Here is a 25814-nt window from a genome sequence, read left to right as displayed (position 1 = left end):
ATCCAATCCCGGCCATAGTCAAAGTGTAATGTCCCACCATATCATTATTATGTATTTATGTAGCACTTGCATCTTCTGCAGCACTTTACAGACTAAATAGTCATGTCATGTCATGGACTGTCATCCATGATGCAAATCTCCCATTTCACCACATCATTGTGGGAACACTGCTTTTACTCATGTGTCTGGGGAACATTGCCTAATTACCTTTAGGGTCACATTGCCTATCTGGCCCACTGCCTCAGAGTTACATTACAGTTCACTCCATCCACACTCCATCCACATTTTCCTACTGTGATCATGGACACGCCCATTTTTTGGTGCAGCGTACTAACCACACACACACACACACACACACACACACACACACACACACACACACACACACACACACACACACACACACACACACACACACACACACACACACACACACACACACACACACACACACACACACACACACACACACACACACACACACACACACACACACACACACACCACCTCTGTCCCAGGTTGAGCCAAGAAAAATCTGCCGTACTACCACCTCCCCCCCCCCCACACACACACACACACACGCCACCTCTGTCCCAGGTTGAGCCAAGAAAAATCTGCCGTACTACCACCTCCCCCCCCCACACACACACACACGCCACCTCTGTCCCAGGTTGAGCCAAGAAAAATCTGGTCACTGTAATAGATAGCACTGTGCTGCAATATAGAATATGTCCGTGCCAATGCATTTGTATAGTAATAGTATACCAGCATGTAGCCGTGTATTTAGAAGCAGTTTCTGGTGATGAGGGAGGGTGGCTACTTGGTATAAATATACACAAAATAATATATTATTACCTAGTCTGCAGCCATTCCCAGCAATGCCTCTTCTCTACTTCCTGTCACTTTCTCTAGGTGCGTTCCATGTATGCGTTCCAACATTGCCTTCTGTGCGTTCCACTTGGTATAGTGAGATCACCATCTTGTGGAAAATAGAAGAACTGCAGGCAAAATTTCAGTTAATCAGTTGTATGGTGTAACATCTGTTTTAGCACGTCTATTTTCTCTGTTCCAGGCATATTATATATCACAACCAGTGGCGTAGCTAAGGAGCTGGGGGCCCCGATGCAAGTTTTACAATGGGGCCCCCCAAGCACTCTATACATAACAATTGATATGGCGCACCAAAACCTGCCAACGGCAACTACAGGGTCAGAGGTGCAAGAAGGGGATGGGGAACAGCTTGTTAAGGATTACCACTATTCAAAGTATCTATAGAAGTGATTATTATGAGCACAGGACCAAGAGAGAGCTAAAACTGTAGTTGTGGAAGGGCCCTTCGGGGCCCCTCTGGCCTAAGGGCCCCGATGCGGTCGCTACCTCTGCAACCCCTATTGCTACGCCCCTGATCACAACTGTAGGGCCAGCCTATTTGTAACCAAATGCCTGCGTTTGCTTTGCTCCTCAGTTGTTCAGGAATGACATGCTCTCTTATTATAAATCGTCTGACATCGCACGGCTTGTGGAAGAATGCATGTAAGTAAGAATCCTCGGTAGGTGAGTGTGGAAGCACATGGGCTTTTGTCTCGGTCACCAGTGGTTGGTGAGAGGTATAGAGTGTAAGTGGCCACCTGGTACAAGAGATGATGGACCGTCACCTCAAGTGGGTGACAAATTCTTTGCTGCCACTGACCATTAGTTCACAGCATCTGAGGTTGCACCCCCAGGGAGTACAGGAAACAGTTTGACTTGCAGATGAATCTAGAGGTACTGGTAGGGGTGGAAAGAGCTGAGGACAAGTAACAAGCCAAAGTCAGAGCTAGCTGCAGACAGGAGTAGTTGGTGTCACAGGCCGCGGTCAAGGCAGGCAGAAAATACAGGTGTATTCAACTTTCAAGGTGATGCGTTGGAGTCAGGGCAGGCAGCAAACAGACGCAGTAGAGGTCACAGGTCAAGGTTAAACAAGCATAGAAGGAGACAGAGAGTTTCACGAGCCAGGTCAGGAAACTACAGTACAAATCAAGAGCTTCAGACGGGTTGTTGATACCCTATGAATCCCTCTCCCTCACCCCTTAGAGTCTAGACTATAAGCCTATTTGGCAAGGCCCTGTTCCCTCTGTGTTCTTCTCTGCAACCATATGGACTCAGTGACTTGTCTTCTTTATTTATCCCTACCTTGCAATTTGTGCATCATTTGTTATTATTGTATCGCTGTTTTGTGTACTATTGTTTTACGCAGTAATGTCCCTGTGTAGCCATGTTTAATGTTTTCATCCTGTAACCCATTATGATGACAGGTGATGCTGCATCCATGGAGATTGGGATGCCTAGCAGGAAGATGTATCCTAGAGTGGTGGTTCACGTCACCCCTCCACTTCGCTGCACACTCTGCATGGGCCCACTTCTCCCCTTTTCAACATTTCACCTAGGCAATTGACCTGTCTCGCCCAGAACTTAAAATGGGTTTTGGCATACGATGCACCATCTAACCCCTGAAACATAACTGGAAAACTGCCAACAAAGCAGCGTATTGATGGATGCAGTTTTCCCACTCTCCACAAGATGTCTCTCTCAGACAGGAAGAGGTGGAGCATAGTCACAGGAAGTTCAAGGTTAGAGGTAAAGTGGCAGGAAGTAGAGAGTAGACATTGTTGGAACTGGCACCAGAGGAGGTAAAAGGATATTAGTGTATTTAATATTGTAGTGTATGCATGTATTCTATAGATACAATTCCATTAACCTTCTATGTCCCCCTCCCCATCACCAGCTGCTGCTAAACACAAATGGGAATAATATATGTATTTTATATGGTTGGAAATAATCCACCATTGTACTCCACAGGCTATATTTTTTAAAGGACAACTGTAATGAGAAGAACACGGAGGCTGCCATATTTATTTCCTTTTTAAAGGGGAACTGAAGAGAGAGGTATATGGAGGCTGTCATGTTTATTTCCTTTTAATCAATACCAGTTACCTGGCGGCCCTGCTGGTCTATTTCTCTGGAGTAGTATCTGATTAAAACCAGAAACAAGCATGCAGCTAGTCTTGTCAGATCAGACTTATAAGTCTGAACCACTGAAACACCTGATCTGCTGCATGCTTGTTCAGGGGCTATGGCTAATAGTATTAGAGGCAGAGGATCAGCAGGGCTGCCAGGCAACTGGTATTGTCTAAAAGGAAATAAACATGACAGCCTCCATATACCTCTCTCTTCAGTTCCCCTTTAAAGGGAACCTTAACTGAGAGGGATGGATGTTTCCTTTTAAACAATACCAGTTGCCTGGCAGTCCTGCTGATCTCTTTGACTACTGTAGAGGCTGAATCACACACCTGAAACAGGCATGCAGCTAATCCAGTCTGACTTCAGTCAGAGCACCTGATCTGCACGCTTGTGGAGGGCTAAAAGTATTAGAGACACAGGATCAGCAGAAGAGTCAGGCAACTGGTATTATTTTAAAAGGAAAAATCCATATCCTTCTCAGTTTAGGTTCCCTTTAAACAATACCTGTTGCCTGGCTGCCCTGCTGATCTATTTGGCTGCAGTAGTGTCTGAATCACACCTGAAACAAGCATGTGGCTAATCTTGTCAAATCTGACAATAATGTCAGAAACACCTGATCTGCTACATGCTTGTTCTGGGGCTATGGCTAAAATTATTAGAGGCAGAGGATCAGCAGGACAGCCAGGTAACTGGTATTGCTGAAAAGGAAATAAATATGGCAGCCTAAATATTCTTCTCATTACAGTTGTTCTTTAACAGTTGGCACCCTTAGTATATTCTTGCAGGTGTTCACATACATGAAGTACGGTAACCGCTTCTGTCATGGCTGGTGCTGGCAGTGTGATGGAGGGTCTGGCTTACCTTCATGTGGGACTGTGCACTACACACTACCGCTGTGTGCTTTACAAATGCTACTGGTGGGGGACGGGGATGGAGGGCTCCCCTGGTGACTGCACTGAGCTGGCTGCCATTGCATGAGAAGCCATGGAGAACTGCTGTTCATAGATACGCTGGCAACATTTGTTCTGTATTAGTAGCAGTGTGTGTTTTTGCCTGGAGCAAAGTGTCCCATCAATCAAATTGCAAATGATTTTGACCTAAAACTGATTAAAATTATTGATCAGACATGGCAGAAAATGACTGTCCATTGGGGGCAGGGCAGTAGATCGATGGGCATTGACCAGTGCAATACTGCAGTTTGATCAATTTACAGTAGATTTCATGCTGGAATCCTCTATAATAAAACCCCTTTGTCCCTGCGTGTGCTGCCTCTGTGTATCTTGGTCTGTGCTTTTTGCTACTGCGCATGTGCGCAGCACGGAGACAGGAGGACGGGGTCAGGGAGCCGGGCGGGCAAGTGAGCGGGCGGCCGGGTGCACGTGCGTGCGCAGTAACATGCGGTGGGCGGCGGCGAGAAACAGACCCTAGAGCCAGTTTTTAAACGGGCTTGGGTCTACTCGTCTGTTAATAATCAATATGTTATGTGTTGAAGGAATTCATCAGAATCCAATTAGATTCTGATCAGGGAGTGATTGATTGGATCAGAATAAACTATATTTTCCAAGTTGAAGGTTATATTCTTTTAGTCCTATACCGTGCAAACAAACACATTTCTTCTACACTCTGAATGAGGTCCGAACCAGAATCCGTGGCTGGAGAGTGTACTGGTTAAAGGGGCACTATAGCGAAACATTTTAAAATTTCAAATATGTGAAAACATATACAAGTAAGAAGTACGTTTCTTCCAGAGTAAAATGAGCCATAAATTACTTTTCTCCTATGTTGCTGTCACTTACAGTAGGTAGTAGAAATCTGACAGAACCAACAGGTTTTGGACTAGCCCATCTACTCATGGGGGATTCTCAGGGTTTTATTTATTTTCAGAAGCACTTAGTGAATGGCAGTTGCTCTATTCAACTGACAAAAACCTGTGTATCAAGCAGGGAAGCTGGCCAGCATCATTGTTTAAATTATTTTTAGGGAGTGTCTTTATAAAGACTAAAAGCCTTGCTGAGAATCTTTCATGAAGAGATGGACTAGTCCAAAACCTGTCGGTTCTGTCAGATTTCTACTACCTACTGTAAGTGACAGCAACATAGGAGAAAGGTCATTTATGGCTCATTTTACTGGGGAAAAAATGTACTTCTTTTGTATGTGTTTGTACAGACTTTAAAATTTACATTTTTTGCCACAGTGCCCCTTTAAATACACCAATTTTAGTGAAGGAGACCGGGGTTTAAATCCTGGTTGGAGCCAGTACCTCTTTGGTTAGCAGTCATTGGGCAAAACTCTAATGCTCCAGAGAGGCTTCTGGCTGAGCCTTCAGTGGATGCAGCTCTCAAGTACTTTGAGTCAGACAAAAGAAAAACACTGTGAGTGTTAACATTTCATTTAACACTAATGCTTTCTTTAAAGCAAACCTGGAGTGAAGAAACTAGCTTCAGGTTAGATACTGACCTATGTATAGGGAAGGTTCTGGATCCTGTAGAACCTTCCCCGTCCTTTCTCCATGCCCTTCCTTCACCGCTGTCCCCGTTTCAGTTACATGCTCTTTGGACTCCTCAGAAGACTTTGGAAGTACTTGTGTCCCCGAGTGCTTCCGAGGATGGGTGTATCCGTACTGTGCATGCATGAGCCCAGACTTGTGTGTGCGCATTACGGATTCACTTATCTTTGGAAGTACTCGGAGGCTTAAGCAGGGATGAGCTTCGGATAAAATTGAGTTTCATTCAGATTTCATCCTCTAATGTGTGTGTGTGTGTGTGTATGCATATATGTATGTGTGTGTGTGTGTATGCATGCATGTGTGTGTGTGTGTGTGTGTGTGTGTGTGTGTGTGTGTGTGTATGCATGTGTGTGTGTGTGTGTGTGTGTCTCTATGTGTGTGTGTGTGTGTGTGTGTGTGTGTGTGTGTGTGTGTGTGTGTGTGTGTGTGGGGGGGGGGGGAGTGTTAAAGAAAACCTGAACTGAAAATTAAAATTCAAAGTAAACATACACAAGTCATACTTACCTCCAGTGTAGTCTACTCCTCAATCTCTTTCTCCTCTCCCATGTCCTGTTTGTCAGCTGTGATCAAGGGAATTCTCCATCCTCCATTTGAAAATGGCCATTGCCCCATAACTGCTTTCTGGTCAGCACACTGTTAAGCCATATGGAAACATGGACATTACCTTGCACACCAGTTGTCCTCTCAACTATAACTGACAGCAACTGATATATAACTGACAGCAACTGATATATTTCAGTTCTGACAAAATGTCAGAACTGGAAGGGATCAGTGTAAGAAGAAAATGGTGAGCTTCTGAGAGGAACTGATGACGAGGTAACTATGTTATGTTCATTTTAAGTTACCTCATGTGTTTATTTTAAATAATTTTACTCAGTTCAGGTTCCCTTTAAACTTACCCAGCAGCCTTCTTCTTTAACCCGTCCCATGGGGCGTCCCACGCTGCAATCCAAGCCGCGTCATGTGACTACAAATACTTCCTCCTTCCGGGTTGAAGGAGGAAGCGTAGTAGTCATGTGACGTGGCGTGGGACGCGCTTTCGTACAGGTTAAAGAAGAAGGCTGCTGGGTAAGTTTAACCCCCCCCCCCACACACACACACACACACACACACACACATACACGCTCAGGTGCACTAATTAGAGGATGAAATCTGAATGAAATTTTATCCGGAGCCCATCCCTGGGCGCAAGTGCTTCTGAAGGGCCAAAGTCATATTCAACCTACTCACTTTATTAATTAGCTATATATCATACCTGGGGCTTCCTTCAGCCCCCCTCAGCCTGATTGTTCCCACGCCGTCTTCCTCTGCCTTCTCGTTCATCTGCAATTGGCCCTGGAAAGTCCTCCGGTCCAAAGGCCAACTGCACTTGTGCGGCCCAGCTGCGTGCGCTCCCACCACGCTCCTGTGGCTGGGACTGTTCTGCACTTACACAGTATGACTGCGCAGGCGCAGAATGCTCCTGGCCACGGAAGCAAGACAGGGAAGCGTGTTCAGCCGGACTGCGCCTAACCGACTGGCCCCATCTGGAGGAAATTTTTGGGGCCAGTTACGAGTGAACGGGAAGGCTGAGGGGGGCTGGAGGAAGCCCCAGGTATGTATATTTCTTTTGTACCATCCCATCTCAGGTACACTTTAAATATGTTATTGTCTGTGTTTAGTGTGAAGAATGTGATCAAATCAAGGTTGGAAACCAAGAAGAGACATATGTGAGAGATGATCATCTATCTGCAGACATGGGTGAAATGATGAGCACAATTAAAGAAGAAAATCTGTATATGAGAGGAGATCAGCAGTCTATGGAGGAGAGTGACAAGATGAGGACAATTAAAGAGGAAGAGGAAGAGGAAGAGGAGACAAATGTCGAGGGTAATTGGCAGTCAAAGGAAGAGAGTGTAATTACGGCGACACTTAAAGAGGAAGAATATCAGAGAGTAAAACAGCAGCCTACAGAGGAGGAGGCCATGATGGGGACAAATAAAGAGAAAGTGATACCTTTAAAGAATGATCAGCAGTTCGCAAAAGAAAGGCAAATGATTATACCAGTTAAAAAAGAGGAAGGTTTTCTACATAACAGCTCTTGTAAGTAGCCCTTGAAAAAGCCTCATTGTTAAAAGACAACTGAAGTAAGAGGTATACGGAGGCTGCCATATGTATTTCCTTTTAAACAATACCAGTTGCCTGGCAGTCCTGCTGGTCTATTTGGCTGCAGTAGCATCTGAATAACACCAGAAACAAGCATGTGGCTAATCTTGTCGGATCTGACAATAATGTCAGTACCATCTGATATGCATATGCTTGTTCCGGGTCTATGGCTAAAAGTATCTGAGGCAGAGGATCAGCAGGATAGCCAGGTCGGAGCAGTGCTTTTCAGTGCAGGAAGATTTGGACGCAACCGGTGCCACCATAGCCTGTAATAGGAATTACATCTATAGTGGCACTCAGTGAGTAACGTCAGAAGACGGAGCTGAAGTTGATTTTAAAACACAATAATTCGGTCTCCAGCAATAGCTGGAAGCTGAATTATATCATTCCCCACCATCCATGGCGGCCTGGAGGGGGAATAGTAATTAACACGGCCGGGACTTGTGCAGCAGCAGGATCAGCCATATACCGGCTGTATCCTGCGCCCAAGTCTTCCTGCGCCAATTTCAAATGTATGCTAGCCAGGTAACTAGTATTACTTTAAATAAAATAAATATGGCAGTCTCAATATACCCGCAGCAACAAATAGGTTGGGTCTCTACCTGGGTTTTAAGGCCTAATGCCAATTTATTGCAGTAACACAGTGCAAAGCACAACGGTTTGACCCAATCGGTCTTTATTGAAGCACTTGATAAAGACCGGTTGGGTCGAAACGTTGTGCTTTGCACTGTTACTGCAATAAATTGGCCAATAGGCCTTAAAATCCAGATAGAGACCCAGCCAGTTTGTTGCTGCACTGGGTTGACCCTTTAGGTGGATAAGGGTGTTGACTGGTTGACTCCCTGATGTTGGAAATTATTGGGTTGCAGCACTGAGATACTTCACATTGCTTTAGTCTCAATATACCGCTCACTTTAGTTGCCCTTTAACCTCCTTGGCGGTAACCTCAAGCTACGGTCGGCGCGGAAAACTGCAGCTCAGAGCGGTAGCCCCGACCTGCTCTCGGGGTAGCCGCCGGAGGCTCTATGCAGAGCAATGCGCGCAGCGGGCATTTCAACTCACCTCCCTGGGGGATCCTGACATCAGCCACCATTCTTCTTCTGCTCCTCCAAGGCTCTGCTTCCCCCGGTGAGATCGCCGTCTGTCGTCATGATGACAGCCGGCAATCTCACTTTAGGGTTGCAGCACCACGGAGAACGGAGGGAAAACTGCAGCACTGGAGCCCAGAGAGGTGAGTGATTGCTGGGGCTGTGTAGATCTCCCTAGCAGCATGATTTTTTTCCAGGTTTTAGTGTCTGAAAGCATGAAAAAAAATGTAGACCCTAAAATCCAGAAAGAATCATACCGCCAAGGGGGTTAACTAATAAGCTATGGATGACCTGTGTTTTTTCACTATGAAAACTGACATTTGAGGCACAAAAAAATGAAAGGCTACATTTATAACTGGATTGCCTGTAACTCTTGAAGTTGTATGCTTTTTAACATTTTATACACAAAGTTCATACCCCTGCCTTCTGTTATATAAATAGGATAAGCTCCCAAAGTATTCAGCATTGTAAGATTATTGTAATTTATAACTTAGCTATACATTCTGACTGTGCTGCACAATTGTTGAGAGCCTGGTCTCAGGTGCTTCAGACTTAGTATAATTAGCCCCCGGACATGAATTAGTGATAAACAGGGAAATATGGTTCAGGTCTTTAAGGTGCAGAGAGAGAAGCATTTACAATACATAGGGCACATTTTACTCTTAACCTGAACATGAACAACAGCTGCAACTTTTAAAAGAAAGATCAATGTATTCAGCTAGTATGTGTGTGTATGTGTGTTTCTGATAGATGGATCCAATAACAGATACCCACCAGAGAGGTGTACAGGTCCTCTTTATTCCCAGGATTGTCCACAAGAAGATCACACCATCTCCCATCATTATCAGGTAAATGCTAAATGAAGACTGTTTGGTCAATTAGTTATTAGTTATTTACTGTTCATGTTATATAAAGATGCCATTGTCTGTCTTTAGTTTGAGGTGAAAGCAGAGTCTAAAGAGGAAAACGACATGTGTGTGAGAGATAATCAGCAGTCTATGGAGAAGGAATGTCATCTAAGTATCAGTACATGTAAGTAATTCTTGAGGAATCCGCATTATTATTCATAAAAAGACCATGACAGCACATGCTCCACCAGTTAAAAGGGCACTAAGACAAACATTATGCTGTTAAAAAAAAAAAGCTCCTAACACCAAATCTGCTCTTGTACACAGCTGATCTGGGTCGATGGGCATCCGCAGAAAATTTTCGGGGGGGAGGGGGGCAAGTTGTGCGTTACGCATAGTGCGCCTTGCCAAAAATTAGGCGTGGCCGTGGATGAGAATATGAGTGTGGTCACAGGTGAAGCCACCTTTTCATAAATTTAGCAATGGGGGGGACATTAGACTAGGACTATGGTAAGGATTAGATTGTGAGCGCCTATGACACAGATGCCGGTGACCGGTGCCTTCCAGTTTAGGTAGTGACAGGGAACCCCTAAGTTTAGTGATAGAGAGCCCCCAGTTTAGGTAGTGACAGGGAACCCCCAAGTTCAGTGACAGAGACCCCCCAGTTTAGGTGGTGACAGGGGACCCCCAGTTTTAGGTAGTGACAAGGACTCCTACCTCACTCACAGTGATGTCAGACCTCAGATCAGCACTGCCTGCCTGCTGTATCATGTCCCCGCTGCCTAAAGCATGTAACAGGCAGCGTCACTCAGACCTCCAATCAGCCAGTGACCAGTGAGAAGCGCACGCATGGTACCCCATATGACGTCGCTTCCACATATCAGTACCGTGTCTCCAAGGTACTAGCACCCGCTTCTCACTGGTCGCCAGCTGATTGGAGGTCTACGTGACACTGCTTGTTACATGATAGGCAGCGGGGACACAGCAGGCGGACACAAGGAGTCGGTTGGGGCACAGGACGGGGACAGGCATTTCTCTGCCGGGCTGCTGCTGGTTTTACTGGTCAGGGGGGGTGGCTGTTGGCTGGGGGAACACTGACCCCTCTTTTCCTATGCTGAGGACGCCCATGTCTGCGTCTTTACATTAGCTCTTCCTGATTGAGGATGTGACAGGGGCTGGCTGTTATCTGCTCTCTTCTAACTGCTATCAGCCTTCCATGTCTCTGACACAGCTGATTTATTACTTGGCTCATACACTGTTGTGTCAGGCTTCTCACAGCTACAAAGTAACTTAAATAAACAGGTTCTATTCCTGCCAGCTTCACAATATTTAGAGACTGTTTAGTTACATGTGAGAAGTCTGCAACAACAAAGTGTGTGAGCCGAGTAATAAATCAGCTGTGTCAGAGACACGGAAGGCTGATAGCAGTCCCCCGTCGCATCCCCCCATCAGGCAGAGCTGATGTAATGATGCAGATAAGCTGTGTACAAGAGCAGAGTTGGTTATGGGAGCTATTTTTTAACACAAGCTCTATGGAGAAAATCATGCTGTCCCTATTAAACAACTGATGCTGGGGATAATGGAACAGCATATTTTTTGCCATAGTGCCCCTTTAATATGACCAACAGAATAAGGTGAAAATCATTTGCTATTACTCACAGTTTTCTCATTTAATGCAGCTGTTCCAGAGAACTTCCATTGGGAATAGTTAGTCACATGACCCAAAGATCTGTGCATCAAGTATAGAGCGCCCAACAAAGTGGGTGTTCCTTTTTCAGCACAGAGCCATCTCCTGATCTTTTCCATCCTCTGCAACAGAGGTAGAAGGTGGGCAGGCACATTCGCACTGTACAGTCTCAGCTAACAGGAGCCCAGCACCTGGCACCACACAAAGCAACACTGTACAGTCCCCAGCTAACAGGAAACCACCTGTGCACCCTATTATCTCTTCCCCAGCACTCCTGCAACACATGCCAGAGTTCTGTGACATCACTTACTGCTAGAGCCACATACATGACTGCTGCCTGCACACAGGAGAATGAATGTTCTATAATAACTATTATTATTCCCCCAATAGATGGACAGGATGTGGGGAGCACCTCAGAGGGACGTCTTATCTCACCTCCAGATGATAATGCAGAAGATAATGGCGTCACACAATATTCTCCAGGAGGAAACCCCATTACTGGAAATACACATCACAGACTTTACAATGAGGAGAGATCACCGGATCCCTCTAATCCTGAGGAACTTTCTGACAGCCCACATCCTGTTACCACAAATACTGATCTAGGATTTGATGGTGTAAACAGGTCATCAGGTCAGTGTAAAAGTGAGGACTCCTCTCCTGCCACATCACACACTGTCACACCTACAGGAGATAAGAGGTTTCAGTGTTCAGAATGTGACAAGTGTTTTACAAGGAAGTACTCTCTGGTTCTACACGAGCGGGTGCATAGTGGAGAGCGGCCTTTCTCATGTTCAGAGTGTGGGAAAAGTTTCAGTAACAAATCAAACCTTAACTCACACCAAAAAAGTCACAAAGGAGAGCGCCCCTTTGCATGTTCAGGGTGTGGGAATCGTTACTCTCGGAGAGCACAGCTTCTTATGCACCAGAAAAAGCACACGATTAAACCTAAAGGGGATAGGAGATTTATATGCTCATATTGTGACAAGCACTTTAATACAAATTCACACCTTGTTGTACATGAGAGAACTCACACCGGAGAGCGCCCTTTTTCCTGTTCTGATTGTGGGAAAAGTTTCAGTCACAAATCAACTCTTAAAACCCACCAGAGACTTCACACGGGAGAACGCCCTTTCTCATGTCAGGAGTGTGGGAAAGGTTTCACTGCCAAGTCCTATCTACTTCTCCATCTGAAGAGCCATACAGACCAGCGGCCGTATTCATGTGCAGAGTGCGAGAAAACATTTACTTCTAACGGGGCGCTTCTTCAGCACCAAAAAACTCACACAGGCCAGCATCCTTTCTCATGTTCAGAGTGTGAGAAAGGCTTCTTTGCAAAATCAGCCCTTGTTACTCACCAAAGAACTCACACAGGGGAGCGGCCTTTTTCATGTGCTGAGTGTGGGAAATGTTTCACTCGGAATTCCAGCCTTATCGCGCATCGGAAAAGTCACACCGGTGAGCGACCTTATTCATGCTTAGAATGTGGAAAACGTTTCACGAGGAGAGACACGGTAATAAAACATCAGAGATCAAAATCATGTGTCGGTGTGAAACGGGAGGAGAGGAGTCACACAGGTGTGCACCCTTATTCTTGTTCAGAGTGTGGGAAATGTTTGTATTCTAAACATGACCTTCTTGTACACCAAAGGAGGCACACAGGAGAGCGTCCCTTTTCATGTTCAGATTGCGGGAAAACCTTCACTTTGAAACATGTTCTCCTCCTACACCAAAGGAGCCACACAGGAATGCGGCCTTATGTATGTCCAGAGTGTGGGAAAAGTTTTTCTTGTCGAGGTAACTTAATTTTACATCGGAGAATTCACACTGGCGAGTGTCCTTATTCTTGCTCAGAATGTGGGAAACAGTTTACTTGGAAAACAGCCTTTCTCAGACATCAGAGATGGCACACAGGGGAGCGGCCATTTTCATGTTCAGAGTGTGGGAAATGTTTCATTCAGAAAAAAGAGCTTCTTGTACACCAGCGAACTCACACAGGTGAGCGGCCGTTCTCGTGTTCAGAGTGTTGGAAATGTTTTAGTTGGAAAGGACAGCTTATTGTTCACCAGAGAAGACACACGGGGGAGTGCCCCTTTTCATGTTCAGACTGTGGGAAAAAATTTACACGGAAAGGGAGTCTAATTATACACCAGAAAGCGCATTCTCGCGGACGCCAGTGATGTGTGTGTGCTGTGATTCTTAGACTGAATTGTTCTGTCCATAGAAAATGTATTATGGAGCATGCGTGCAGGTGTGAAAAGTTATTTTAGCTCAGCATTTTGCTTGATTTTACATGAGATGTTGGAAGACAACACAAGTCCCTGAGTCACACAACTTTTGCTCACATTACAAATGTTTCCTGAGATTTGGCTCTCTACAGAGATCCTGTGTGTTTTGGTTCTTAACAATTCCCCTGTCAATTCAGTACTACAGAATGTTACTGAGATTTGGTACTATACAGAGGATCACTGAAATACGGAGACTCACTGAGACCTGGTTCTCTACAGATTGTTGAATATTGGTTTCAAGTCTATATCAGGAACTGTGGTTTCTGGAGGAGGATCAGTAATATCCTCTTCTTGTAGTGTAAAGGAAATCTTAAATTGAGCCAAAAGGTCCTCCCTGTGGCTTGCTCTCTTATCAATGAAGTCCATGTTGTGGGCTGCAATCGGTAGTTCTCTCAGTCGACAAACGACGAGGCAAAGACAACTTGAAAAACACAAAGCGAGACCGAGAGCCCATTATAGTGTAGTACCTTAGTAGCAGATGATAAAGTGTGTAATCAAGCAATGGTTATACTCACAAGGATAGGTTGCCACAAAAGGCAACCACTGGATAGGCAGGTGGGGAGAATTATAACTTGACCCCACTCAGGTATAAGAAGTCGCTCTCTGTAGATAGGAAAAGGGGGATACACCCCTCCACCAAGGGTGGACTAGTTGATTTGTAAAACAGTATAACAGAGTAAAAGCGGTTAAAAACTGTTTAAAACGGGGAAGTTGGTGGACTCACCTCCCTCGTACAGAAAAAAACCAAAACGGACAATGGGACGTTACTCACATACACAGTAACTTTTATTAAAAGCTCCAAGATTTGCAACGCGTTTCATGGGTCACTATCCCGCTTCATCAGGCAATAGTTTGGAGGGTACACAGTTGGGTCAATATCCTGGCTAAGCTCCTCTGACAGAGGCGCTTAGCCAGGATATTGACCTGACTGTGTATTTATTTATTATTTATTGTATTTATAAAGCACTAACATATTATGCAGCAGTGTACCCTCCAAACTATTGCCTAATGAAGCGGGATAGTGACCCGTGAAAAGCATTGCAAATCTTGGAGCTTTTAATAAAAGCTACTTTGTATGTGAGTAACGTCCCATTGTCTGTTTTTTTTTTCTACAAGAACAGCAGACACTGCTCCTCTCCCCCCTACTCTCTCTAATACAGCACACACTGCTCCTCTCCCCATCCTCCATATAGTACAGTATATATGCAGCTCCCTCCCTTCCCACTGCAGGTCACCTTACTGAGGCACAACTGCTGAGTTAGAGGGGTCCTGTTCTGGAACACTGCTTTCATACAAAGCATGCATGTGTATGGAATTGCATTTCCTCTGTGTAGCTGATTTTTTTTGTTGTCTACCTCTGGCTGTTACACTAATGGTTTTCACATTGTGTTTCTGATTATCTGCGTTTCACATTTGTGTAAATAAATGTAATTTTAAAACATTCATTCCTTGAGTTGTTACTTGACTGAATTACATGGTAACTCATAATACATTCAATATTTAAGTTGTGCATAAACTATAAAAAAAAAATGACGTTAGACTATGATGGACATATGCCTATGGTAGGGATTAGAAAAAGGGAGACTGAGAGCCCAGTATAGTGTAGTATGTTTTGGAAAAAAGGAAATATGAAATGTAAGTAATATACTTACAAACCTGGGTTACCAAGTAGGCAACCACTGTATGAGCAGGTGGGGAGATTAGGCCTGTCCACACTCAGGGCTAAGATGTCGCTCTCTGTAGAAGGAAGAAATGGTTTTTTTTTCACCCTTCCACCAAGGGTGGATAACTTGATATATGGAGATACAGAGGCGCCAAAAGGATAAAATATTCTAAAAGGTTTAAAAAATATTCGGGTGGAGGTGCTGGCCCAGACAACACCCAATAAACAGACACGATGCTGTTGATTGAAGAAACAATAATTTATTCACATACTCCTAAAACAATACTGCAACGCGTTTCACGGGCAACATCCCGCTTCATCAGGCAATGTATAACTGGAGTATCTCACAGCGTGGGGTCCAATATGTACTTGGCACCTCAGGTAAGATAAAAAGTGTCAAATCATGAGATAAACCAATAAGAAGAGATAAAGTCTGTGAATCACTCCCATAGTGAGAGGCATGGCAAACAAAACTGAGTGAGGGTGGCATCATTCTAATGAGGAATTAGTTCCTTTTCACATTTGTTAGAATCAGGGCTGGTTCTTCCATAGGAGCAACCTTGGGAATTAACCCAGGGTTCCTGAGCCAGCTGTCAGCCCCCCTCAGGTCTCCCCCCAACTTTATTGTAGTCCTGGAGCCCCTGTAAAGTTTTGGGCAGTGCAGCGACTCGTATGCTCCGATTGGCTCACTCATCTATTAGTGTTCTGGGCTCACTGCGTTCCTATCTTCATGTCCACTGGACACATCTTCTCAGTGACCTGGCAGATGTTATTACAACAGCATCCGGCCACTGAGCAGATGTGGCCAGCGCAGCGGAGATGTAGACAGGAATGCACTGAGCCATAGACTAATGCATAGCTCCCAACTGTCCCTATTTTGAAGGGACAGTCCCTCTTTGAGAGCCCTGTCCCTCTTTCATCCTCATGTGTCCCTCTTTCAGGACTTTGTCCCTCTTTCAATGTATATATATTCAATGTAAATATATATATTTCTGTACTAAAAAATATGTTTGACTCTAAACTTTATTCCCATCCCTTAAATTGATACAGTTGTGAAATTGAGTGTTTTGGCCAGTTTGACATTGATTTTGATCATTTCAGTCATCTTGTTTACAATTAAATCAAAGAGCCACTTGTAAGTCAGACAAATATAATATAACATTTATAATGAAATAACCACAAATGTCTTTTCTGTGCTCACATCATTATCAGTTTTATTCAACCCCCAAGTGACATTTATTCTTAGTACTTAGTACAACATCCTTTTCCAGTTATAACAGCTTTTAAACGTGAAGCATAGCTTGACACAAGTGTCTTGCAACGATCTATTAGTATCTTAGCCCATTCTTCATGGGCAAAAGCCTCCAGTTCAGTCACATTCTTAGGCTTGCGCGCTGCACTTGCTTTCTTTAAGTCCCACCAGAGGTTCTCAACCGGATTTAAGTCTGGTGACTGCGATGGCCACTCCGAAATGTTCCAGCCTTTAATCTGCAACCATGCTCTAGTAGACTTGGAAGTTGGAGGTATGCTTGGGATCATTGTCCTGTTGAAAGGTCCAACGTCTCCCAGGCCTCAGGTTTGTGATGGAGTGCATCACATGTTCATCCACTATCTCCTGGTACTGAAGAGAAAATTCATGGTACCTTGCACACGCTGAAGCTTCCCTGTATCTGCAGAAGCAAAACAGCCTCAAAGCATGATTGACCCCCCGCTATGCTTCACAGTAGGCAAGGTGTTCTTTTCTTCATAGGCCTTGTTTTTCCTCCTCCAAAAATAGCGTTGGTCCATGGGCCCAAACAGTTCTAATTTTGTTTCATCAGTCCACAGAACACTATCCCAAAACTTTTGTCGTTTGTCCACATGACTTTTGGCATACTGCAGTCGACTCTTCTTATTCTTTGGAGACAACAAGGAGGTGCACCTGGGAGTTCTGGCATGGAGGCCTTCATTACGCAGTGTGCGCCTTATTGTCTGAGCTGAAACTTCAGTACCCGCATCTGACAAATCTTTTTTCAGTTCCTCAGCAGTCACACGGGGACTTTTCTCTACTTTGTGCTTCACATAGCGCACAGCAGTTGAACTCAGCATCTTCTTTCTGCCACAACCAGGTAGCGTTTCAACAGTGCCCTTTGCCTTGAATTTGCGAATGATGCTTCGTATGGTGTCTCTTGGTATGTTTAACATCTTTGCAATCTTCTTATAGCCATTGCCCTTCCTGTGAAGAGAAATCGCCTCTTCTCTTGTCTTCCTGGACCATTCTCTTGACTTCACCATGTTTATAAACACACCAGTAAATGTCTAGAAGGAGCTGAGTATCACAGTCATTTTAAATCTGCCTACTTGGTGCTTATTATGCTTGATTGCTGCTCGTTAACATCCACAGGTGTTTTCAATACCACTTGAATGAACCTCTCTTCTTAAGAGCGGTAGTCTTTAAGGGGTTAAATAATTGTGTCACTGAAGAAATCACACACAAAAAAAAAAAAAAACATTTAATACTGTATTACAAAAACAATTGATGTCATTTTAGTTGCATTTGGTTCTCAAAAAAGTCCTTGTAAGATTTCTACGATTAAGGGCAGATGGTAGGCCCGATACGCGTGAGTTGATCCTGTGATTTTATTGCACTGTCTGTGGATTTCTTCAATAAAATATCAGCCTTCTATACGTCAACCCGGCCTGGTTTGCGGATCCTTTTTTGCTCCTTAACAGCATTGGGGGTTGAATAATTTTGAACACAACTGCATATTATTAATTGTAAAATGTTAATACGAAGGAAAATGAACCAGGATAGAAAGGAACAGTGTGGTTTGAATGATAAAACACATTTTTCCTATGAAATCTTTATGGTATGCGTGACTAGGGGTGTGACGGGGGCGTGGACAGGGGTGTGGCAGGAATGTGGCTTAAGTTTCCCTCTTTCTCATATCAAAAAGTTGGGAGGTATGCTAGTGAAGGAGCATGCCAGCTCAGACAGGTGAGTCACTACACTGCCATAAAAATAACTTTGCAGCTTTTTGCAGTGTAATGAGGACTATTCACACTTTAGATGGCGGTGCTTGGGACATCACATCTACCGGTAAGATTTTATTAGTCAGTCACTCGATAAGTAACAGAGATGTGATGTAAATATAACTGATGATAAGAAGGCAGATGGGAAATTTGGCTGCAGTTTGCCTAGCTTCCACAAGGTGGAACTGTCACACACAGGAAAGGGTGGAACCCCTCGGGCAGGAAATGAAGGAGCATTGAGGTGGGCGGAAGTAGAGAGGAGACATTGCTGGACCTGGCAGCAGAGGAGGTAATGAGCAGGAAAGTGGTGAGAAATCTAAGTGGGCTATTTTTGCATTCTGCAATCATCAGAGCTCACTGCGAGTTATCATACTCTGGAAGCTATTGATTCATTTGCATGACAAGTTGATTAATCAATGGGATCAGTTATTAGCCTCGCAAATATGATTAGCCTGGTGCAAATTTTTGGGATATCACAGCTGATTTCTTCTCATAGCAATACCAGAAAAAAAAGTATTCTCATCTTTAGAATTAAGTTTAGAATTATTTTATGTTTGCAACCAGAATATTACTGAGTCCCCTCCATACTTGCTACACATATGAGGAACATGGCATATCGTCTGATACCTTTCCTGTGTATATATAGTGCTCACATTACCTGGCTGCAGTGCTTTACTGATCTGAGCGAAGGTAGTTTTGTCAATAGCTATGGTGGTGGGTTTGTTATAGAGATCGCTTAAATGGCGAGGCAATTTCTTGCTCCACACAAAGAGAATTTCACTTGGCAAATGGGAACTATACACAGAGGTCAACAGATTCAGAAGCCTGATAATTAATTACCTAACATCTCATTAAAGGGAACCTGCAGTGAGAATTACTATGTATTTCCTTTTAAGCAATACCAGTTGCCTGGCTGTCCTGCTGATCTCTAATACTTTAAGCCATAGTCCCTGTACAAGCATGCAGCAGATCAAGTGTTTCTGACTTTTTTTTTTCTTTCAAATCTAGGTTAGCTGCATGCTTGTTTCTGGTGAGATTAAGACACTGCTTTAGCCAAATAGATCAGCAGGGCTGCCAGGCAAAAATAAATAAATCCATATACTTCTCACTTCAGGTTTCTGTCAGATAGGGATAATCATGTCTAGGAGAACTCAGGGAGAAGCATGTGATTTATTTGATCAGGTGATAGATTTGCAAAGCTCTGATTTGCTGTGATTACATCCTGCTTTAGCACATGATCATGACTAGCAAATGAGTTCTAGACATGACTGTCACTACCGTTAGGTATGAATTATTAACCTTCGTAATCTAAATAGCCCAATTCAAGGTTCCCTTTCTTTTTAGTGAAGGCAACACATTGTACAGCAGGAGTCACTGTGCAGTTATAATGTTTAGAATTACTCGCTATCTGACATCTGAGGCAAATGCTAACAAAACATTTTTAAATCACTACCACAATTGCTGGACTACTGACAGAAAAAGTGAGAAGTGCTGGGAATTATGGGATATTATCCAGTCACTGCAAGGAATGTGTCTGTATGGTCACTGTATCATTGTGTGTCAGCTTCCTATAAGCTGTCTGGTTGTCACTGTCTGTGTCTATATGCAGAAGTGGCAGTATCTAGAAGGACACAAGGATCGCTACCAGAAACCAGGACATCATGATGGAGAATCAGCCGCCCCTCACATCACCGGGTAAGAGGAGACTTTCATGTCTTTTATAGTAGAGATCGGTATGGAGGGTTCACCCAGATCCTCCATCATCTGATAAACACAGAGATAATGTATTAATTCTGTGTGTGTTTCCTACAGATGGATCCAGTAACAGAAACCCACCAGAGACATGTACAGGTCCTCTTTATTCCCAGGATTGTATACAAGGTTTTCACAATTATACACAACATAACCAGGTAATCAGATGCAAAACTGAGACTCCATGATGTATGAGATTACTTATTCATTGCAGTTCAATGACTGAAAAGTATTACTCTCTGTGTTTTTAGTGTGAAGACGAAGTTTATGTAAAAGTTAAGGTTGAAGAAGAAGAAGAGACGACACATGTCAAGGATGACCTGTGGTCTGTGGAGGAGGGACACATGATGAGGACAATTAAAGCTGAGGAAGAAGAAGAAATGTATGGAGGGAGTGATCTGCAATCTACAGAGGAGGGTGGAATGATGTGGACGGTTAAAGGGGAAGAAGAAGAGACTTATGTGAGGGGTGATCAACAGGCAAAAAAGGGTGAACCGATGATGCCAATTAAAAAGGAAGAATGCTCAACAGTTATCAGCTCAGGTATGTAACACTTGAGAAATCCTCATTATTAATCATTAAAGAAAACCTGTTTTAAAAAAAGGGCCCTTGGGGGTACTTATCTTTAATGGGGAAGCCTCTGGATCCAATTGGGGCTTCCCCATCCTACGGTGGTCTCGCTGGGCCGCTCCGAATGGCGACCATGTAAATATTTACCTTCCCCGGGACCTGCGCAGTTGAACGGACCCGACAGGGATCAGCAATTTCTGCCTGATCCAAACCAAGAGCCGCTACTGTGCCTGCGCTGGAGCCTGGGGAAGGTAAATACTGCAGGCGCTACTGTGCCTGTGCCACAGCCTTACAAATTGCCAGCTGTGGCTTCTGAGGGGCACAGCGAGACCACTGTGGGATGGAGGATGGTGGGGAAAGCCTCAAGCGGACCCAGAGGCTTCCCCTTCCTGAGTTAAGTACCCCTCAGGGGCCCTTTTTTTTTGTACAGAGTCTCTTTAACCACTTGAGGACCGCGGTGTTAAACCCCCTAAAGACCAGGCCATTTTTCATAAATTGGGCCACTGCAGCTTTAAGGGCTCGCTGCAGGGCCACACAACTCAGCACACAAGTGATTCCTCCCCCCTCCCCCTTTCTTTCCCCCACCAACAGTGCTCTCTGTTGGTGGGGTCTGATCGCTCACCCAATGTTTATTTATTTTTACAAAAAAAAAATAAAAAAAAAATATATATATATATATATATATATATATATATATATTTTTTTATAAAATGCCTATTTTTTAAACAGTTTTCCCTCCCTCCCCCAGTCAGCCTATCATTGCGATTGGCTGTGGTAGGCTTCAGCCTATCACCAACGATCACTTTGTCCCCCAGGGGGATAGCCGTGTCACACCTGCCTTAGATCGCAGAGCTGTACAGGTATATTAGACGGTGGTTTCCCCGTCTAACAGTCTCCGAGCGGCTGGGAGACTGAAGGCGGAGCAGAGCTCCACGTGCATCCTGCTAGCCCCATAGAAGGCCGTTCACGCCAATTGGCATGGAGCAGTCCTGGGGCTGCCGCTGCGTTCATGCCGATTGGCGTGGATCGGTCGGCAAGAAGTTAAAAGATCATCACTGTACCTTCCTCATCAAGTAACCAACAGCATAAGCCTTAAATATTATAAACTATATAGTAGATCAGTCTATATGCCTTACCAGAGAAATGGCAACATTGTATTTACCATGCTTCTAAATGGGGAGGAGATAATGTACGCCATATGAAAGGTCCATCTCCATTCCTCAGTATAACATCATGTTCCCAACAAATGAGGAGGAGATTCTGTACACCATATGAAAGGCCCATCTCCATTCCTCAGTATAACATCATAGCACCAACAAATGAGGTGGAGATACTGTACACCATATGAAAGGTCCATCTCCATTCCTCAGTATAACATCATGTTCCCAACAAATGAGGAGGAGATTCTGTACACCATATGAAAGGCCCATCTCCATTCCTCAGTATAACATCATAGCACCAACAAATGAGGAAGAGATACTGTACACCATATGAAAGGCCAATCTTTATTCCTCAGTATAACATCATAGTAGTAACAAATGAGGATGAGATACTTTACACCATATGGAAGGTCCATTTCTAATCCTCAGTGTAACATCATAGTACCAACAAATGAGGAGGATATACTGTACACCATATGAAAGGCCCATCTCCATTGCTCAGTATAACATCATAGTACCAACAAATGAGTGGGAGATACTGTACACCATATGAAAAATCCATCTCCATTCCTCAGTATAACATCATAGTACCAACAAATGAGGAGGAGATACTGTACACCATATGAAAGGTCAATTTCTACTCCTCAGTGTAACATCATAGTACCAACAAATGAGGAGGATACACTGTACACCATATGGAAGGTCAATTTCTAATCCTCATTGTAACAACATACTACTAACAAATGAGGAGGATACACTGTACACCATATGAAAGGCCCATATCCATTCCTCAGTATAACATCATGTACCCAACAAATGAGGAGGAGATATTGTACACAATATGAAAGACCCATCTCCATTACTCAGTATAACATCATTATACCAACAAATGAGGGGGCGATACTGTACACCATAGGAGAGACCCATCTCCATTCCTCAGTATAACATCATAGTGCCAACAAATGAGGAGGAGATACTGTACACCATATGATAGGCCAATCTCCATTCCTCAGTATAACATCATAGTACCAACAAATGAGGAGGAGATACTGTACACCATATGATAGGCCAATCTCCATTCCTCAGTATAACATCATAGTACTAACAAATGAGGAAGAGATGCTGTACACCATATGAAAGGTCCATCTCCATTCCTCAGTATAACATCATAGTACTAACAAATGAGGAAGAGATGCTGTACACCATATGAAAGGTCCATCTCCATTCCTCAGTATAACATCATAGTACTAACAAATGAGGAGGAGATACTGTACACCATATGAAAGGTCCATTTCTAATCCTCAGTGTAACATCATTGTACCAACAAATGAGGAGGAGATACTGTACACCATATGAAAGGCCCATCTCCATTCCCCAGTATAACATCATAGTACCAACAAATGAGGAGGAGATACTGTACACCATATGAAAGGCCCATCTCCATTCCTCAGTATAACATCATAGTGCCAACAAATGAGGAGGAGATACTGTACACCATATGAAAGTCCCATCTCTAATCCTCAGTAAAACATCATGTTCCCAACAAATGAGGAGCAGATACTGTACACCATATGAAAGGTCCATCTCCATTCCTCAGTGTAACATCATAGTACCAACAAATGAGGGGGGGATGCTGTACACCATATGAAAGGTCCATCTCCATTCCTCAGTATAACATCGTAGTGCCAACAAATGAGAGGGAGATACTGTACATCATATGAAAGGCCCATCTCCATCCCTTAGTATAACATCATAGTGCCAACAAATGAGGAGGAGATACTGTACACCATATGAAAGGCCCATCTCCATTCCTCAGTATAACATCATAGTACCAACAAATGAGGAGGGGATACTGTACACCATGTGAAAGGCCCATCTCCATTCCTCAGGATAACATCTTGTTCTTTTGTATCTGTAGTATATTTTAATCTCCCACTTTGGCTTTGTATTGGTCCGTTTGTACAAACCACTGTGAATTCTTGTTGAAAATTCCAACGAGCACTGCTATTAGTTCCTTCATATGTTGTGGTGGCCAGGAAGTATGGGAGTTAGTGAATCATTTTAACCACCGCGCATGGTGCATATTGTAGCTGTTTTTGTTTGATAAAGGTGGAATCATTTTCACTTTAGTTGAAGAATTAGCCTTCCCTGTGCTCAATTACTATTTTCATATCCTCACCAGATGGATGTTACATCAGGAACAACCAAGAGCATCTTATCTCACCTCCAGATCTTAATGCAGAAGATAATGGCGTCACACAGTATTCTCCAGGAGGAAACCCCATTACTGGAAATACACATCACAGACTTTACCATGAGGAGAAATCGCTGGATCCTTCTAAACCTGAGGAAGCCTCTGACACATCACATCCTGCTACATGTAATATCCAACCAGGATTTTATGGTGTAAATAGGCTGTTAGATGAGGGAAATTATAAGGAATCCTCTACAGCTACATCACACACTATTATAGTGACAGCAGATAACATGGGATTTGCATGTACTGAATGCGGCAAGTGTTTCACAAGGAAATACTCTCTGGTTCTGCACCAGAGAATGCATAGTGGGGAACGCCCCTTTTCATGCTCAGAGTGTGGGAAAAGCTTCAGCCGCAAACCGTACCTCACTTCTCACCAGAAAATTCACGAAGGAGAGAGTTCTTTTTCTTGTCCTGAGTGTGGGAAGTGTTTCCCTCGAAAAGTCCAGCTTGTCGCACACCAGAGAATACATCTTATTAGACCCGCAGGTGATAAGAATTTCCCATGCTCACACTGCAACAAGTACTTCACTAAACATTCACGCCTAGTTATACATGAGAGAACTCACACAGGGGAGAGGCCTTTCTCATGTTCAGAGTGTGGGAAAAGTTTCAGTCACAAATCAACTCTTAAGACACACTGGAGACTTCACACGGGTGAGCATCCTTACTCATGCCAGGAGTGTGGGAAATGTTTTACTGTCAGATCCAGCCTTCTTCATCACCAGAGGAAGCACACAGGTGAACAGCGGTATAACTGTGAAGAATGTGAGAAAAGCTTCACTTCTAAACGATCCTTTCTACATCACCAAAGAAGCCACACCGGCCAGCATCCTTTCTCGTGTTCAGAGTGTGGGAAAGGGTTCCCTGCAAAATCAGCCCTTGTTACACACCAAAGAATTCACACAGGTGAGCAGCCTTTTTCATGTGAAGAGTGTGGGAAATGTTTTATACGACAGTCGAGCCTTAACGCTCACCAGAAAAGTCACACCGGTGAACGTCCCTTTTCATGTTTGAAATGTGGAAAACGTTTCTCAAGAAGAGACATTGTAATAAAACATCAGAGGTCAAAATCTTGTTTCCCTGTGAAAGGTGACAACCCTACACCTCAGAAAGGTCACACAAGTGTGCATCCTTTTTCATGTTCTGAGTGTGGGAAATGCTTATATTCTAAACAAGATCTCCTTGTGCACCAACGAAAGCACACAGGAGAGCGTCCCTTTTCATGTTCAGTTTGTCGGAAAGGTTTCATGCTGAAACAAGTCCTTCTCCTACATGAAAGGAGCCACACTGGGGAGCGGCCTTTCTTGTGTTCAGAATGTGGGAAGTGTTTCTCTTCTCAAGGGAACTTACTCATCCACCAGAGAATTCACTCCGGTGAACGGCCTTTTCAATGTTCAGAGTGTGGGAAAAGCTTCAGTCGGAAAGGACAACTTATTATACACCAAAGAAGGCACACAGGAGAGCTTCCTTTTTCATGTTCAGAGTGTGGGAAACACTTCATACAGAAAAGAGAACTTCATTTGCACCAGAGAAGGCACACAGGCGAACGTCCTTTTCTGTGTTCAGTGTGCGGGATAGGTTTTAGTCGGAGAGGTACACTTATTATACACCAAAGAAAACACACAGGAGAGCGGCCTTTTTCATGTTCTGAATGTGGGAAACATTTTACAGGGAAAGGGAGTCTTATTGCACATCAGAAAACACATTCCCACTGATGCCAGTGATGTGAACATATGCATATGTTCTTTTTATATTTAAAAAATGTAATACAGAATGTCAGCATTTTACATGTGTTTCATTTACATAAGAAATAAACTGTTGTGTCTGATTGGCTA

General features: G+C 43.8%; 3 protein-coding genes across 8 annotated transcripts in view; 2 read left to right on the top strand and 1 right to left on the bottom strand.

The window, feature by feature from the left end:
• Window positions 1–931, bottom strand: part of LOC137534742 (zinc finger protein OZF-like) — a 33559-nt gene extending 32628 nt beyond the window's left edge. For both annotated transcript variants that reach the window (XM_068256369.1, XM_068256368.1), the window contains exon 1: window positions 856–931. The gene's annotated coding sequence lies outside the window, so the exon portion shown is untranslated. The remainder of the gene's footprint in view (window positions 1–855) is intronic.
• Window positions 932–1120: 189 nt separating this feature from the next.
• On the top strand, window positions 1121–14337 carry LOC137534725 (zinc finger protein 605-like). 2 transcript variants are annotated; one of them, XM_068256342.1, is made up of 5 exons: window positions 1121–1533; window positions 7168–7588; window positions 9490–9587; window positions 9675–9771; window positions 11665–14337. In XM_068256342.1, exons 1-5 carry the CDS (start codon window positions 1528–1530, stop codon window positions 13452–13454), a joined length of 2412 nt encoding a protein of 803 aa, XP_068112443.1. In that variant the 5' UTR covers window positions 1121–1527; the 3' UTR covers window positions 13455–14337. The 2 variants fall into 2 exon arrangements, with proteins under 2 accessions (XP_068112443.1, XP_068112444.1); XM_068256343.1 differs by lacking the exon at window positions 1121–1533 and adding an exon at window positions 2615–2669.
• LOC137534729 (zinc finger protein 271-like) lies at window positions 11821–25814 on the top strand. 4 transcript variants are annotated; one of them, XM_068256349.1, is made up of 5 exons: window positions 11821–11907; window positions 19847–19932; window positions 20050–20147; window positions 20241–20532; window positions 23902–25814. In XM_068256349.1, the coding sequence occupies exons 2-5, from the start codon at window positions 19899–19901 to the stop codon at window positions 25692–25694; spliced, it is 2217 nt and encodes a 738-aa protein (XP_068112450.1). In that variant the 5' UTR covers window positions 11821–11907; window positions 19847–19898; the 3' UTR covers window positions 25695–25814. The 4 variants fall into 4 exon arrangements, with proteins under 4 accessions (XP_068112450.1, XP_068112449.1, XP_068112451.1 ...); XM_068256348.1 differs by lacking the exon at window positions 11821–11907 and adding an exon at window positions 18483–18526; XM_068256350.1 differs by lacking the exon at window positions 11821–11907 and adding an exon at window positions 18521–18544.

The sequence above is a fragment of the Hyperolius riggenbachi genome, chromosome 10, assembly GCF_040937935.1.
Source record: "Hyperolius riggenbachi isolate aHypRig1 chromosome 10, aHypRig1.pri, whole genome shotgun sequence".
In the NCBI taxonomy this organism is placed as follows: Eukaryota; Metazoa; Chordata; class Amphibia; order Anura; family Hyperoliidae; genus Hyperolius; species Hyperolius riggenbachi.
Note: the sequence above shows the minus strand (reverse complement) of the source record. Positions and strands in the feature narration are given on the sequence as shown.

What these genes read in the sequence shown, in the direction of transcription:
- LOC137534725 (XM_068256342.1), top strand. An exon ending in TTTTCTACATAACAGCTCTT is followed by an intron (nt 7,589 to 9,489) that starts GTAAGTAGCCCT and finishes TGTTTCTGATAG; the next exon opens with ATGGATCCAATAACAGATAC. An exon ending in TCATCTAAGTATCAGTACAT is followed by an intron (nt 9,772 to 11,664) that starts GTAAGTAATTCT and finishes TTCCCCCAATAG; the next exon opens with ATGGACAGGATGTGGGGAGC.
- LOC137534729 (XM_068256349.1), top strand. Translation starts at nt 19,899, where the DNA reads ATGATGGAGAATCAGCCGCCCCTCACATCACCGG. An exon ending in ATTATACACAACATAACCAG is followed by an intron (nt 20,148 to 20,240) that starts GTAATCAGATGC and finishes CTGTGTTTTTAG; the next exon opens with TGTGAAGACGAAGTTTATGT. An exon ending in CTCAACAGTTATCAGCTCAG is followed by an intron (nt 20,533 to 23,901) that starts GTATGTAACACT and finishes TATCCTCACCAG; the next exon opens with ATGGATGTTACATCAGGAAC.